Raw genomic sequence first — 18,224 nt, 5'->3', positions numbered from 1 at the left:
CTGTTATTTATATCATTAATTTTACCAATTCTTCTGTTATTTATTTTCCTTAATTTTTTATCTCTTAATATCATATTTAGATGTCAGGAATTTCTTGTGTCTATAATAAAAATCCATTTAACAGTTCAGCCATACCCACAACAATGCTAAGGCCTCATTGTACACTGTTGCTTTCCTAAAAGCTTTTCATATACCCTCTTGCACTCTTTCTTCATGACCCATCTCAGTCTCTTGTTTGCAATACCTGACAAATACATCTTGGCAGTTCTTAGCTAATAGTCTATCAAAATGTAGCTATCTTGTCTAGGAGGAAGTTTTTACAGTGGCTGCTATTGAACTTTTTCATTTGTTTCTATCTGTTGGATCTAGTTTGGTTACTAATTCAGGTAAATAAAACCTTTACATATTAAATGACCTCTTAGCTGAGCCATCTCAGCTGGCATATTGATCCAGTCGGTATTAGTTTGGGTGCTTACTGTACTGCCTCTAATCCCGCTTTGTCCTTCCTCTGGGATGGCGGCCAGAATTGAATGATACATTTTAAGTGGGGTCTGTATTGTATAAGCAGTGTTGCCTTTTCCTAATACAGTATTAAATTGATTTTGAAGCTATCATAGTATTTTCTAGGCTTTTTTCTCAAGAAAAATTTGTTAAAAAACTATAAGTCACAAGTGAACACTGCATGAGTAAAACAAGAGGGTTGTACATTGTAAGGGTCCTAACATATAAGGAACAGTAAAAGTATTATTTGCATGGTGTAATTGCATTCTAATGAAAGTGCAATTTTAACTATGAATACTGTAATAGGAAACATAAAGACTGAATACAAACTTCTATAAGTAAAAATTTGCAACTTGTATTAAATAAAAAAAGTTTACTTTCATGGGTGTAAAATAAACACAGCAATAAAATGTAATTTATTACAAAAATACCCTCACATAAAAAACTTGTTTAAAGGACAGATAATTGTACATTTATTGTACTACATTATGCTTTGACCTACCATATACAGAACTGCAATTTTAAAAACAATGTTGCTTCATACACTTTGAAATGCCATCATACTAGATCTACACTGTGTACTGCTAGATTATGCCATTAAAGGAGTATTTTGAGTGCTAAGCACAAATAAATGCCTTCAATTAAAGCAGCCCCTCCTCCCAACAAATAATAAAAGATATGACAATGATGAGATCGATCAGATTAACACTGAAAGAAGCAATGTTGCATGAATTGTGGAAAAATAATAATAGGGTTGGTGAGAACAGTGACTTACTACTGTTGACGTTAATGTAAAATGGTGGGAAGAGATCACCATAGTACATTATCCTGATAAAACATGCAAATGAATATGCATTGCTAATCCCAATCCAGTTCACCTAGAATTCACCTGATGCCTAATTTTCAAATCCTGCTAGATGGAGAATCAGACTTGGTCCCAACAAAAGAAAAGACATAAAACACAGGTCAGTGCAGATTGGTACCAGGACAACAGAAATCCAATAATGATTAAGCAAACATCATACTTCACATGCCTAACTCTTGGTATAAAAAATTAACATCTCTAATGCAAAACATCCACCCTGCAAATATGCTTCAGTGATGTATAGTATATAGCATTATAATGTACATACTCTTATTTCTCTAGCTAACCACCGTTGACTGTCTAGCCTACTGAAATTATTTATGATTGTTAAAAGTTTCACACTTTGATATGTATTTTTACGTTGCTTAAAATGTTACAATAAACCATGAAGTAAGATGAACAACATTTAGTCTTTGCTATTCTTCTTTCTGATAAGTATTGTACAGATAAAATGATATGCAGTTATTTATAATGTAATGCAATGCAGTTTTGCTATTAATACTGAGAAAAATCATAAACAATATTTAACATTGCAGGTCACCTATGATAATGATATACTGTACATGTTCATTATTTGTTATAATATATACTTTCTATTATGACTAAGTTCTTATCACATTCTAGTAAAGTTCTGTAATTAAGAAAAGCTTTCTCCATAGGAAGATGAAATTTCATGTAATTTTAACATGTCATCAAGAGATTTTTCACACCAATAAAACAAGCATATCCTTTTTTTTCTTTACATTTTGTAAGAATCAAATGTTCATTACAACAAATGATAAAATTTTAAGTCCAAATCTCTCCAGTAACTGCATAAAGATATTTAGTTTGCCTTGCAAACACACTGTAGATTGTATTAAAGGACTTTGCAGCATCTCTGCAACCTCACCTACATTCCTTTCTACCATTTACTCTTCATCTATTTTATTTGGTATCTTTTATTTTGCTTCCAACTTCTGTAACTTTACCTTGGTCCTATATTCACCTCTCAAATAAGTGATTTGGTTGCCTCATTAAGCTGTTTTAAAACAATAATAATAAATTACCTGTTATGAAAGGTTAAATACAAAGCGCAATACTCCCATGGTATGCCTCTCACGTTATCCGAGAAGCTGCTAACCTTTCCTCTAGTTGAGCAGTAGTTGGTATTTCTTCTAACTGAGTCCCAGGCGGCAATTTTTTGATAGGAGAAATAAATGGTATTTCTAACTGAGAGGAATCCAATGTCTCTTCTTTCGGCAGGTAACCATCCAAAAAACACACTGAAAACTGATCGCGGCCCATGAGAGCAACACGTGAACCAGCTGGATTCCACCTGTTGATTAGTAATTAAGACAACTTTTATCATTTATACAGCATGATTTAGCGGTCAAATATACTAATCATCGCATTAGCATTACTGTTTGTTTGTTGGCAATCCATAAAAAAAAAAACTACGAAAAACAATCATTCAAAGCTAACATTGCACTAGCAGTGCTGTATAATGGGAACACTGATTGCCTAACTTTATTTCTGCTCCCAAGTGTGGCATTGAGAAGTGATTAACTGCATGTACACTAAAGATCAGTATACTAATTGAAAATACTAATTAGCTTCTTCAAAAATTGTTTTAATATATTTTACCAAGTAGGCAAAGACTGCATTATATTCACTCAATTTCTTTATGGATCACAAAGTCTTGGAAAACATGTATTAAGTAACATTTTATTATTTCAGTATTTATATTTCTAATGGCAAGAGGTTTGTCAAATCTACAGACAGTAAATTACTGGCATTATAATAAACACTAAAAACAACAGAACTGTCTTCTTTTCTTCCAATGTAAAATTACTCGTTCAATACCAACTATAAAACTGGCTGCACTGAACTTTGTGATCCCTTGTATTGTAAGTGACCAGAGTGCTTCAGTATAAAGGTGAACTTTACCAATACTGTTCTGCAACGAAGTTTTGTCAAAACCTGCCATTTTAAGAAATGAGTAATTTAAATGGTTTATCAGAATGGCATCAGGACATTATATTAAAATTATTTTTATAAAACAGGTTACTAGTGTAACATTACCCTCAACTCTGTTCTAATCATAAAATTACTTTGAATATGTATGTCAATAATCATTCCTGCAGCTTTAGATACACCAAAGCATCTATCATGTGAAAAAGCAACACATACCTGAGTGATGAGATCTGCAGTGTAGGTGCCCCTGGTACAGCCACAGTAAGACAGCCAAAAGGTGACCAAAAATATACATGGCTAGTTCCTGTGCATATTGCTAACCTGGGTTGCTGCGGATCCCATGCAAAATCTGAAGGAAATTAATACTTTGAGACATGGCAGCTAATGTTGAAAGAGGTGAGCAACACTAAAGCCCATAAAGCAATTCGTATGTGCAAAATGCTCTAATTACACCTACAGTACACAAATCATTTTACCAAGTCTGACTATATACAAATTTACCTCATAAACAGGTTTGTGCATTTTAGCAGAAACTTTCATCCATGAAAGTAATGTGATGTAAACAAGTAAGAATTGGAAAATAAAAATGGAATACTGTATGGGCAATTTCTTGACTATGAGGTAAGTGCTGTTCAGTGTCTTATTTTACATAGCAAGCCATTCTATTTTACACTACATAATGTCCTGAAGAGGGGTTGTACATTGTTGGTTGTGCCTTGCGCAGCACACAGTAGTTGGTATAAAAGGTTCTTTGCAGTGTTGCTACATTTCCATCTACACTGCTCTCAGCCTTTTACTTTGTATCTGGTCCCTTTGGTCTATTCCACACAGCAGTGCAACTAATTTAACTCAGCCTTGCTCTAGTTATCACAGCATAAATGAACTAATCTTTTAGGTGAGCGTTACATGTGTTCTCTAAAAAAAATTTACAATTATACTACAAATACTAACAACTTCATCGCTTGTAATACTTGCTGTTGCCTGTTGCATGTAAACATTATTTCTTTCCGTAATTTTATGTTTTAACAGTGACATTCAATTTTGAAAACTTATGGTGTTCCCTTTGGGAAAAACAATTATGAAATTAGTACCTTCAAATATATAATGTTAGCATTCTGTTACATCTCATATAACCGACTGGCCCGAAACAAAAACAAGTCCTCTTACCAGGCATGCCAGGTACTGTACTGTCCGTATAGAAATCAAAGCATATACCAAAAATGTAACAAACTGTAAAAAGATTTACTAACCTTTAACTGGATTTACATGCACAAGAACAGCCTTCAACATGAGCTTTGGTAAGCTCCATATCCAAATCGTTGCTGGCATGTTATCATTGCGGGAAGCAAGGTAACGATTGTCATTGCTGAATAAAAGCATACCAATACCAAGACGAGGCTGTGTCTGTTTGCTGGGCTCTACTACAATCGATGCTAAGGTCACCGGTCTAGTTTCTTCTTCTTCATCTAGGAAAAAGGTGAAAGCATCAGTGAATGTTAGTGGCTGCTTCAAGTATAGCTGCTCATATTCTGTTAAATACAGATTTGAGAAGGCATGTAAAATTTCTTAGAAAAAAAAAAAAAACTGAGATTTCGGCACAATAACAAGAAAGCAATTATTGCCATGTACATTCACTACAAAATCAAAGATGAACAACCTGTGTAGCAAACCTTCACACGCCACACAAATTCACAGTAGTACAACTAACAAAAATTTAATTAACAGTATTTTTAAAAATAATCTCTATCACACTTAAGATTATTAGATGTTAAGTGTTAGAAACCTCTGCTTCTAACACTTGGCCATCTGTAATTGCTGTAATGGTACCCCACAGACAGTTGTTACTTGAATCAGGAAGATCTACTCATCACAACATACAGTAGATTAAAATTTAAACAAAAAAATTTAAACAAATTGTTGTCATTTTAATGGGGAAAAAACAGTTCTAAAATGATGTTTAAATCATATAATTACTAGTTTCACATTACAGCATATTCTATTTTTGTTAAAATCTCTGAATCCATGGTACATACTTACACGATGTTTCTAGAACTAATGGAAGACCTTGAACAGAAGCTAATGTTGCTGGATACCCTGTTAAAGGTTTTTCTACCTCCTTGTAAATGTTACAAGATTCAGAATCTATGCTTGAGCTGTGATGAAACTCTGTTATTACTCGCCAAGTTATGTGGTTCATCAACCGCACCTGTAAGTTAGGTTATTTTAGTCTCACATGTTATTAAACCCATATGCATAATACATTTGAAAATATTTTGACTATTGAAATCATAATGAAGTGAATGGTCTAGGCATATTATATAACTTCTTAGTATCTTTTAACAAAGTGCTATACATAAATAATAATAGGTCTAATATAAAAAGGATAGAGTAGAAAAGCACCTATTCATTGCTAGCAAAGAGGGTAAGTGACCTTGTTTTTACTAAAATTGTGGCATTACTTGAATAAGAACTCAATATAAAATCCACATCTGAACTTACCTTTTGATCATAACTACCAATTGCCAGAAATTGACCAGAAGGAGACCAAGACATTCCTTTTACTCCAAGTGCCCACTGGTATGCTGAGTATACAGATAAGCAATGTCCAGTCAAAGTATAAATTAGAACTTTGTACTCAAGTGGGGATTCCCAAATTATTAAGACTGATCCATCCTTTGCCCATAACATGCCTGCAAGATCTCGCGTTGCTACTTCAAAATGCTGCAAAAAATAAAAGCAAAGAATGCAGTTTTTAAAAATAATGAACAAAGCTAAGAAAAATTTTAATCTAGTCTGTTGAGAGCAGATTTGCTGTCAAGATCCTCAAAGTAAAACCTACATGAATTAAAGATTTTAAGACTATTTTACCTTAACTAGCTGCCATGACTTTGTTGCCACAACTGATACACAGTCCTTACATTCTCTCCTTTCAGCAACAGCAAGGTAATCATGATCAGGACTAAATTGCAGACATGTTGCTATATTCTTTGGATGTTTTATATATGACACAGACTTGCTGATTAAGGACCACACAGTGACTCGTATCTGAAATATTTACAAGCAGTGTATTAGTAGCTATCATACAGAAGCATGTTATTATCATAAAACATATGAAGATAAAAACCAAATGAAACAGAAAAAGGTTATTTTAAAGATAAAGTAAAATATACCAAATCTGATCATACAATAATAATAATGTTCATGGTCAGGTCTTTCATCCGTGTTTATAAAGGTGCATTCATTATTAAACATACTATTTGTCATTATAAAACAGTGAAGATATCTGCAGCACAGGTGCACCTGGTACAGCAACAAAGTAACAGCTAAAGGGAGACCAAATTTATACATGGCTAGTTCATTTGCATACTGCTGACCTCGGAGCATAAGACTGCTATGTGTTGATATCATGGTAAAGGCTAAAAGGATGAAAAATGAGATGGTCAACCAAATAAAAACATGGCACTTACAAATCATCATATCAAAAAGGAGTATCAAACAAAAGTGCCAATAACTAGTCTTCCTATAAAACAGAAAAGTATTAAATTATCAATACAATATCCTCGTAGAAAAACCTCAGTAATCTGACCCCACCTTGGTAAAAGAAAGGACACATTTGCTAGGAAATACAATTATCACTGGATTCTTTTCCCATCAAACAAAAGCATTGCTTCAGGCCATATTCATGTATTGAAGATAAAATGAAAATTGGGACATCTTGAAATATAGAAAACCCTGATACCTCCAGAGGCAACAAAACTGCCTTTCTAACCTTTTTACAGTACTTCTTTGTATAGGTAACCCTGTACTTGCTGAGTCTTAATATTTGTCAATACTTAATGTAAGAAGTTTCAAGTCAATTCTCCCTTTACAGGGTTAAACATGAAATTCTGTCAGAATTCTAATCTGGTCTAAGTCTTCAGCTATCCTTGAGATGTCAGTTTTAACAGCCACAAATCAATCAATCTTCATCTATCCCCTTTCTCAATTATTATTTTTGGGCCTTTTTACTGGGTCAAGGCTTTCTTTTCCAAATCAGTTATACACAGAACCATGTGCTGCTACCAAAAAAACCAGGTAGTATTATTTGTAAACCTTCTCATCATGATGACCACAGCCTCTCAGATCTTGAATTTTTAAACGGAATTACTGAAAGTGGGTTTTCCTTCTTCCTAATAATGGTAATTTTAATTCAGACCAGTGTTTCTACATGGTCCACCAAGTTCGAATAGTCCTTCATTCCTTTCATTGTAGAAAAGTATTCCTGGTGGCATTACTAGTGCCAATGCTCAATGGTTTAAAAAAGGCTATATGACTACTTGAAAGCGCCATGCACAATTGCTTTAGTTTGATTTTTAAAAATGTGTACGTATATTTATTGAGTTAGCTCTATTCTTACTCAGTAGTAACTTTTCCCTCCAGTTTTCTCTTTACTTACACTGTAACATGTAAAGACTTTTCCATATAATGAATAATAATAATTAAAGAAAAAGTAAAAGTAAAACCATTCATTACCTAATTACAAAACAAAACGCATCTCCCATTAATATTACAGCAATAAAAGCACATAAAAGCTTGGTTAGAGTGAGCGAGGGAATAGTTTATCCTATTCAAAAGAGTTAATCTTTACTAAGTTCCAACAATTGGCATTTTGGAAGTAGTATAGCTACATATTACTGCATGAGCAAACCAGGGGAGGGCACGTTTAAAAAATACTGTTCATATTCAACTTGATAATCTTTCACAAGCTTCACAATAAAACAAAATTAACTCACATGGAATTCTGCAATTGTGAGAATGTGTCGGCTGTCTGGAGCCCAATAAGCTTTCACAAGGCCTGCTATTCCCTCGTCTATTTTGCAACGCCAGTCAGGATCTTCTATCGACCAAACTTCTGATAAACCACGTTTGTAATTGCAGGTCAGAATATAGCATGAATCTGGTGACCATTCAATATTCTATAAATAAAAAGCAAAAATACAGCAGTATAAGAATTGGTCTTGAATAAACTAATCATTATGTAAATAACAACATAAACTATCTTCTTTCATTACTATTTACATCTTGCATAACCAAATTTTATATGCTGGATATATTATCTATGCATTACATTTTCCAGGTATGTATATAAAAATGGTAAACTTGGTGTTACTGAATGCAGCTTGAGAAATGTTTATCTTACAATACAGGATCCTTAAGTAGAGACAATTAGGAGAGGTTAACATGATTTTTTTAGGACAATTATTTTATATTAGGGACATCCTGCTAAAAGATACCTTTCACATTATCCATTGAAGTAGGATTACCATAACTTTGTTTCTTAACATATAAACCATTTTTCATAAAAGATCCTTTACTACCACTCAAGTACATGCCACAGCAGTTCATTCTTGGATACTACCTCTCTACCCAGTGTTTTTCAAGATGCATTTTTACGACAATGAGCACTATACCAACTTTGTAGCTGAAGAATATGTAAGGAAGAAAGCTAAAGGGCAGTCAGAATATGTGTCTGCTAATGAACCAAGGCTGCAAGTGACAATAAGGTCAATCAGGCAACATACTTTTTTATGGAGGGAGGTCTCATCCCAACTGGGTTATTAAAGTACAATCTGTATATGTAACCTCAGTTGTTATCTGTTTGTGTTGTATGTACACATTATATTTCCAGGGTAGTCCACTAGATTTTAAAAATTAACTGATCTTCATTACCAATTAGCAAAGGTGAAAATTAGAATAAGATGTACAATAAGGAAGTGTTAAAGAATTGGCTTGCAGAAAAACTTCAATTTAAAACCATACAGTAAGTCTTGCATTGCATTTGCCTGTAAACACTAAATGTGCATCTTTATATACTGAAATATCAGTTGTGTTTGCCTTGATCAATTACTACTATTCTTACCTGAACTACATCAATGCAGCTGAAGGTAATTACTACTTGTAGGGTTGATGATTCTCGAATTTCCAATCTTGCAGTCACAGGCACAGCACAAAACCGACCATCAGGTGACCATGATACCTGGCCCCCACTTCCTCTCATTACTTCCGTGAAGTTCATATTTTACCTTTCGCTATGCAACCTGAAAGACAAATTACAAAATCAATTCCTGCACACTGAATTAACAAAATGTAGGACATATGCAAAAGTTAGGAGTAAATTGCCTACTTCACCCTTTGATAAGTCCCATTTAAAATTACCAAGTAACTCACTTTTATATAAATAGCAATTAAATTCTTTCTTCCACAGTATGATCTTGCTAAATTAAAATAAATGATATACTTAATGTACTGCATTACTCAGACATGATGGAACATGAACAAATCATGATAATTAAAATAAATTATCAGAGGCCTACAGCAAGTATGGTCATTCATCAGAGCATTCCTACTGATTGCCAAAAGTCCTAGGCAAAATTCTTGGTCAATCTCTGTATGTAGTTGGTGTTGATTAAAAAAAAATCTGTTATTCATACATCCCATTAAATAATGCAAAAATTACACTGCTTTGCATGCACTGCAAGAAGAGATACTCAATAGATCCATGGCTTACGATGATATCTATAAATCTTGATAGATTATGGCATTTTCTGACTTGTTCTAACCCAAATTGTAGTGAAATGAACTGATAAAGAAATCTAACATTTATGTCCAACAGCAATTTTTACTCATCATTTTTAAATATGATTAGTACATCATCAGATACCTTAGGCTACAAGCTAACCTTGTCCATCCCATCTGCAAACCACCAAAAAATACAAAAATGACATCATACTTATGGGCAGCATATAAAATAATACTGTACCATGAATTCTAGCATTTGCTATTATCAGTTAGACCTAAACTAAGCTACTAGGTTATTACCATGAAAAAAGTTTTAAGATTTTTTTAGAGTAAGGCAGTAAGCTACAGGCTAATGGTGAAATACCAGTTATTTTAGATGTTTTAAGGTGAGGTTAGGTATGTTTATTGACTAACAAACCAAGGATTCACTTGCAGAGAAAAAATAAAAACCTCAAATTTTGCACAAGCACAAAAAAGGTACACAAACAAATCTCACACAAGTGGCGTACACAAGGAAAACCTGGCAATGAAAACAGGAGAGAGTTGACGACAACCAGATGTACTGATGGCTGAAATCACAGTGGAGTGAAGGGGCTATATGAGGTTGGGTCAGGCCACAGACCTAGGTATTTCTAAATCATTTACAATGAAATGCACTGATAATTTCTATATCATTTATAATGAAATGCAATGATAACAATTTATGTTCCATTTCTTCTCAAAATGACACCTGGTCTGTTGGCCTACAATCCAGAAAACTTGACATCACTTTTCAGACTTACTCTGGACTGTTTCAGCACATGAATTGGCTTTGGCTTCAATTTCTGTCACCACAAAATCAATCTAACCAAATATTCCCAACCTAACCATACCTCAGTAACTTATTCAGTGTAAGAGCTTTGCCCCTGAAACCCTGTAAGTATACCTACCTGTAGAATATTAGGCTAACAGTCTTTAATTATAAACAGTAGTCTCCAAACTACACATTCACTTCCTAACATTGCATACTAACAAGAGAGAAAGCAAAGGAGCAAATAAAGAGTAGGGGGTCAAGGCTACTGCAGGCCTAGTAGGAGAAACAACCGAGTGGATTAGCTGATCCAGTCTTGCCTGCTTGTTGATCCACCCTCTGAAAAAGTACTTTAACACGTCCTAACACCAGAAACGGGCACCAGTCACGAGTCATCGGTGGTGGGAGCAACACCTCGAGACCTCTCCTCTCCTTTTGAAGTAAGCAAAAGTACTCTTTCGGCAGATGGATCAACAAGCGGGCAAGACTGGATCAGCTAGTCCACTCAGTTGTTTCCCCTAGGGTAAACAACCGACTGGACTAGCCGAACCACTGACTACCGCATTTGTGGCCACCCTCTGAAAAAAGTACTTTAACACGTCCTGACACCAGAGTTGTTGGTGGTGAGAGGTGCAGCTTGAGACCTCTATCCTCCGAAAAAAGTACTTTAACACGTCCTGACATTGGAGAGTTGTTGGTGGTGAGAGGTGCAGCTCGAGACCTCTACTCTCCTTTCAAAGTAAGTATTTTCTCCAAAGTTAGAAATTAAGGCCATATTTTAAGATTAAACAGAGGGTAATGAAAAGTGGGTAATTCTTCAGAAGCAAGCCGCATCACTAGTTTCTAAAATAAAATTACCAATCCTTCATTTAATGGTATTTTTTCAGTGAATCTCATCTTGTTTTCTTGAGGAAATTTTATTTTAACCCCCTTTTCCACCCAACAAGCTTGGGGGCCCCCAGTTGGAAATCGGGGGTTTTGGGTGGGGAAGTACCAGAAAGGAGTGCTTTGCAGCAATAATAATTGGGAGCACCTACAGATTCGCGGGCCCACTCGACCGCCAACCGAAATCGGCGGAAGAACACCAAAACCAATATGGTGGCGATACCAAAACAACAACAAACAAAGTAGGGAGCGACTACATATCCGCGACGATCGATTTATGTGTGCTGTCAGTAAGGCCGTGGCGGAACGGCGCTTCGCGCCTTATCCGCATATTTAAAGATTCTTGGCAAGCACGGCATGTACTGGCAAGAGGTAATGTTGCGCTGCGCGTGCTAGCCACAGGGGTTACAGTAAGGCTACTTACCGTGGCGGATCACACCTAAAGGCGTTCCTGTTGTAGTCGATCCGACAAATAGCTCCACAACACTCTCAGTTTTTTTGCTTTAGAATTAAATTATGTCTTTGAGCATATTCAATCACAACTTCTTTACCACCACTAGACAAATAATGATAAAATTCACCGTAACCCACATTGCACTGCAAACAATCGGTAGGAAATCGAAGGTCTCTGTCAAAATTAATGCCAGAATGGCCAGCCACTGCCTCTGCCATAGCTACAGGAAGACAAAATGCCGGTTTTTGCTTCATTATTCGAGTATTCAGTCAAAAAAGGATACCAGTGGACACTGGACAGGTAACTTTATTACTCCGCTGAAATGCTAGTGAAACTTAGTTTTTGACTAAAGTCGTTCGTAATTGGTTATGAAACCCATGACATCATAACGATGTCACACCTCTCAACCAATAATGAGAAACTGGAACTGCTTTTGTTTGCGTAAGAAAGTAAGTTAGAGGGCTCATTAAAAGTAAACATTACCGTAGAAGAAACACCTCTCCCGATTTAGGAAAAATTTGAGGTAAAAACTTATCAAGCTCATTTAATTCCACCCCGTTCAATCTCTCATATAATGACTATACTTTTTATATTGCTTTTCACATGCTCTTTCCATGTAGGTGATTATTTATTTTAATATCCAGTGCGGAGTGCTTCTGAAGTATATATTACCGAAAAGTGTGGTCATACGAGTGCACACTACCTCCATGACGTTTTCAAAATTTTTACTTACAACTATAAATATTTCAAAGATTGATGCCACCTTGATGTTTGTGGAGTTGCTTGTGTCAACAAACTTCCCATTTCCTGTGCTAAATCCGCACACCACTTGTACCCATAGACGTTGGGGCACTTTCATCACAACAATCGTAAACATCGACTTCCAACCACTACTTTTTTAAGGAAACTACAATTTTTGGTAGAAGAAGAAGCGTGCACTAGATAATTAATTATTAAAATAAATTGTTGAACGGCAGTATAAGGTCATGAATTGCATAAATATTTTTACATATATATTCATGATTATTATTTTGAAAATATCGTTGCTGAAAAAGTAACTACATTCCTGACTCAAATATCAACAGTTTTGCTTGTGAACGGTACCTCTGGCGTTCTTCGCACTCTTCAATTGTTTATCAGTGTTGCCAATTGGTATGTGTTTACCCTCCAAACTGGGTATAAGACTTACACAAAACTGGGGAAATAAGAGAAATTAGCATATCTATTTGTAGTAGTATATATACATATTACAGCAATTTTATCATTACTGCATTACTATGACAACTAGGATTCATGGACACAGTTTGTAAATGCATCGGCGTATGTGTGAAGCTCCACTAGATTGGCAACGATGAGTCACTTTGCAGTCGTCTGCTCATATGTACTTCAGAAATATCTGTAATTTATGGGGGTTAATTTGGTTGCAAAAAAGGGATAATAGACGAATTAAATAGGGTAGAATATCACGACAGGCCAACCCTCATCACGGTGGATGGGTCTTATTCACTCGATATTTAATTGGTGAAACATGAATACAATTGCAACTCTAAGCATACCATTTAAAAGACTGAAGTTTCGTCAACATATTGTGATATATGAAAGCCCCATACGAATTAAAATAAGCATGTGAGCTCTTCGTAAAATATGTTTTCAAGGCAGTTTTGAAATCCAATATGGCGGCTACGTTTTGCATGGACGTTCTCATCAGTGACGGCCACCCATCTTTTCCCCAGCCTTCCCACAGCACTCATTTCTGAACAATGTTAGCGTATGTATGTAACGTTTATTGATCTTACTCAAGATTGCAGTTGTAATCAGCACAATAAAACAACATTTTGTTGCCTATATTAGTGAAAGTATGAAACTTGTTATTACCCTGTTATGGTTGGAACTGAATTCATTCTTACCTTGTAATCAGTGGTTTTATCCTTACTGCCATCACAACTGAAACTCCACAGTGCTTATTTGATTGTAATTATACACATTTTGGTCTTAAATTCACTCCACAGTGCACTCGAACCACATTGCTGTTCGTGTTTCCTAAGCACTCACTCCGTAAACAAAGTTACGAGCAGCAGACGACAACACTGATTATGAGATGCAAAGCTTTATTCCCTTAATTGTTTACTTTACTCAATATTTAGTTTAAAACTCTACTTCAAAATGTTTATTTAATTCATGTCCATTATCCCTTTTTGCAACCAAAATTAACCCCTCAAAAAAATTACACAATGTTTCGGATGTATACTTATGAGCAGACATGTGAGGAAAAATGGCTCATCGTTGCCAATCTAGTGGAGAGTCACACTACGCCGATGCATTTACAAACTGTTTCGATGAATTCTAGTTGTCATAGTAATGCAGTAATGATAAAATTGCTCTAATATGTATATATACTACAAATAGATACGCTAATTTCACTTATTTCCCCGGTTTTGTGTAAGCCTTATACCTAGTTTGGAGGGTAAACACATACCAATTGACAACACTGATAAACAATTGAAGAGCGCAAAACGCCGCAAAGAATGCCGTAGTCCCCTTGAATAAGTACGAATAAGTGCTGGTAAGAGGTGGGTTTACGATTGTTGTGATGAAAGTGCCCCAGCGTCTATGGGTACAAGTGGTGTGCAGATTTAGCACATGAAATGGGAAGTTTGTTGACACAAGCGACTCCGTAAACATCAAGATAGCGTCAATCTTCGAAACATTTTTAGTTGTAAGTAAACTTTCTAAAAAAGCGTTTTGGTGAGATTTCCACTGCCGTAAGCCACCCTTTTCAGTACCCTCCTGTTTAAATAAATCTTAAAATTTGGCCTTAATTTCTAACTTTGGAGAAAATACTTACTTCGAAAGGAGAGTAGAGGTCTTTAGCTCCGTTTTTCACCAACAAGAAGTCGCGACTGATGCCCATCTCCGGTGTCAGGACGCGTTATAATGTACTTTTTCGGAGGGTGGCTAGTGTTGATTGTAGGTGGCCTGCTTGGCCTGCTGTGATATTCTACCCTAAACATTTTGAAGTGACAAAGTAAAGTTAAACTAAATAATGAGTAAAGTAAACAATTAAGGGAATAAAGCTTTGCACCTCATAATCAGTGTTGTCGTCTGCTGCTCGTAACTGTTTGTGGAGTGAGTACTTATGAACCAGGAACAGCAACGTGGTTAAAGTGCAATTTGGAGTGAATTAAGACCAAAATGTGTATAATTACAATCAAATAAGCACTGTCAAGTTCCAATTGTGATGGCAGTAAGGATAAACCCACCGATTACAAGATAAAAATGAATTTCAGTTCAAACCATGACCCCGGGAATAAAAAATTTCCTACTTTCACTAATATAGGCAGCAAAATGTTGTTTTGTTGTGCTGATTACAACTGCAATCTTGAGTAAAATCAATAAACATTACATATATAAGCTAACATTGTTCAAATGAGTGCTGGGAAGGCTAGGAAAGATGGTGGCTTGGCTGTGGTTACGAACGACACCTCACGTGGTTGCTGCCATATTGGATTTCAAAACTGCCTTGAAAACCTATTTTATGAAGACCTTACGTGCTTATTTTAGTTTGTATTGCGCTTTCATATATCATATTATGTTGACGAAACTCTAATCTTTCGAATGGTATGCTTAAAGATGTAATTGTATTCTTGTTTCACCAATTAACTACCGAGTGAATAAGGCTGAGCCACGCGATGATGATGGATCAACTGCGGTGTTTCCCCCATGCATTTTCCGAGGGACATAGGTAGTAGGCATTGCCTAACCTAACCAGACAGACATTCCTTTACCTAACCTAACCTTGGAAGTTGCATCCTAACTTGGCCAATTAATTAATGATCCCATACTTTGCACAGTATCCAAAGCAAACATTATTCATTTACATTATTGAAAGCAGATTAAGTAATGTGCTGTAGGCAAAGTTCAGAAGGGTATGGTAGGCATAGCTAGGCTAGGTACTAGCTAGTACTAGGCTAGTAGTAGGTAGGTAGTTACAATGCCGCATTACAGCCACTCAAGTTCGACTTTTTTAATGTAACATCATCTCCCACAGGGAATGCAGTATACTCCACATCCATTATAACCTGACGAATTACCAAAAGCAGTCTATTGTCCGAAGGGGGGCCCTATTCTATCTCGGGATCGGCAACGAGCAGTCGGCCCACTCGAGCACAAAGAAATGCCATTTCTGTTCTAACCTAATAAGGTAAGAGTTCATACACGTTAAGTTTGTGATTAATAAATCACTTACCATGAGTGAAGTGACAACCAAAGTTGTAGATGTTTGTATCTATAAGTGAAAAACTGAGCTGTATTAACCATTTCCTTATTTTTTCGAATAAAATTAGACCACACAATTTCCACTGTCCCCAGTGCACAAGACAGCGATAACGTCAACTCGGTAACTTTTTGTAATGCTTCTCACTTATGCATTTTGTCGACGATTTATTTATTAGTTAATTGTAAGAAATCTGGCCAAAGCAGATCACCGGCTGGACGAATTTCAAATGTTTTAATCCAAGCTCGAGTAAATCTTCCAAAACCAGGGCTATACGTCTGAAATGAGTCTATATATATATAAAAAACAAAAGCACTTAATCATAAAGCTCGGCACAATAATACTCGTACGCATTTGTGATTTGTTTCATGGTTTTATTATTAGTCTCCTTCTTGAAAACGACGTGTATTAAATAGCATACAAGTTTCATTACTAGAACATAAAGAGTTCAGCACGTGTTAAATCTGGGAGTTGGAGATATCTTGTTGGATGTATTATGGTTAATGTGTAGCAATTTGCTTAATTTTTATTCTTGGCCTTCAAAATAAATTCATTTAAATTTCATTCAGTACCTCAAGAATACTGGTTATGGTTCTTTTCGCTTCAACGAAGGTTGTTTATATTCAAGTTGTACCTCGCCAATGAAAATTGCAGTTTTCTCTTTTCATGTTTTGTTTTAGCTGACTGATTGTTTGGTGGTTACCTGCAGGTTTCCTCGCGTTTTGGTGGGGTTCTTTGACAGTGTAAAGGTTGAGTGTAATTGGTTCCTTAAGATTTTGCTAATTATATTACCGCAGGATGTAAAGTAACTGTCTGCAGACATTCTGAGATAGTTTTTTAAGCTGAGTAAAATATTATATGACCTTTCATATCAACATCAGTGTTTACAATTTTTTTAAAGTAGTACCTTATATCTGGAATGTGATATGTTTTCAATAAACTGGTATGTAAAGATAAAATTATAGATTTTCAGTAATGCTTCAGTGGGTTGAAGATTGGGTATTCTTTTACAGTAGCACTCTTGTTGAACCTATGATGATACCTTAAAAAAAAATCAACCCAAGATTCAAGAGGTTTCTATCCTATGGTTCATGGGCCGTATGTGGCAATAGAGTCAGTAAACTGGCAAACATAAATTTGCATACAAGGTATACTTTATTTTATGAGTAAAATCTGATAATGCTTCAAATTCATGAATTTTTATCTGGCTTAAGCATTCATTATAACCGATTACTGGAATATTAGAATTAATTTTCAGCTGCAAATATCTCGCTTTTTACAGTTTTCATCTTTTAACTGACACATTCCTAATGAAGACCTTACAAATGGGAGGTACTGTAATAATGTTATTCACATGCCATTTCTGCATGGAATGGTCAGTACAAAATAGTTTTAGCTTAGAAATATTCTTGCCAGTAAAATCATGGTATTTCATTATTATCGCCGCATCCAACGCTGGATGATGGAGATGTCCCTGTGAAATTTCGCCACTCATGTCTTAACTGTATTTTACCATCTACAGCCTCCCTCATATTTTTCACCCACTTACTATGAGATTCAGGGCCTCTGTAACACTGTTTTTTCGCAATAACTTTTTATCTATGCATTTCATAAATATAACGCTTATTCAGAATACATATTGTATCAACACAAATTTTGAGTGTATTCTGCACTACGTAGGTTGAATAAATTTGGTACTTACAATGTAAAGGTGACCTTTTTTTTAAGACGGGCCAACTTACTCAGAGAAAAAGTTTCGAACGCATTCGTTACGTAACTTATGACATCATTTCTTCCCTCTTTCTCGATGGATGATTGGCTATACGAAATGAAGGCTAAACCTCTGGCAACAATGACATACAAATTTAAATACAAGCAAAGAAGTACACCTTTATGAACTCTGAACCTCTCCACTGATAATTGTCATAATGAACAAACCAACAAA

The 18,224-nt window shown here is 35.5% G+C and overlaps 1 protein-coding gene across 2 annotated transcripts; it reads right to left on the bottom strand.

The window, feature by feature from the left end:
* Window positions 1-905: 905 nt before the first annotated feature.
* Window positions 906-16,410, bottom strand: LOC135208556 (WD repeat-containing protein WRAP73-like). 2 transcript variants are annotated; one of them, XM_064240869.1, is made up of 9 exons: window positions 16,253-16,410; window positions 9,219-9,396; window positions 8,092-8,274; window positions 6,188-6,364; window positions 5,819-6,040; window positions 5,357-5,525; window positions 4,570-4,785; window positions 3,536-3,668; window positions 906-2,681 (listed from the first exon to the last, which is right to left on the bottom strand). In XM_064240869.1, exons 2-9 carry the CDS (start codon window positions 9,372-9,374, stop codon window positions 2,462-2,464), a joined length of 1,476 nt encoding a protein of 491 aa, XP_064096939.1. In that variant the 5' UTR covers window positions 9,375-9,396; window positions 16,253-16,410; the 3' UTR covers window positions 906-2,461. The 2 variants fall into 2 exon arrangements, with proteins under 2 accessions (XP_064096939.1, XP_064096941.1); XM_064240871.1 differs by lacking the exon at window positions 16,253-16,410 and adding an exon at window positions 16,098-16,115.
* Window positions 16,411-18,224: the final 1,814 nt, after the last annotated feature.

Source organism: Macrobrachium nipponense, chromosome 35 (assembly GCF_015104395.2).
Source record: "Macrobrachium nipponense isolate FS-2020 chromosome 35, ASM1510439v2, whole genome shotgun sequence".
Lineage (NCBI taxonomy): Eukaryota > Metazoa > Arthropoda > Malacostraca > Decapoda > Palaemonidae > Macrobrachium > Macrobrachium nipponense.
This window is presented reverse-complemented; position numbering and strand designations above follow the sequence as displayed.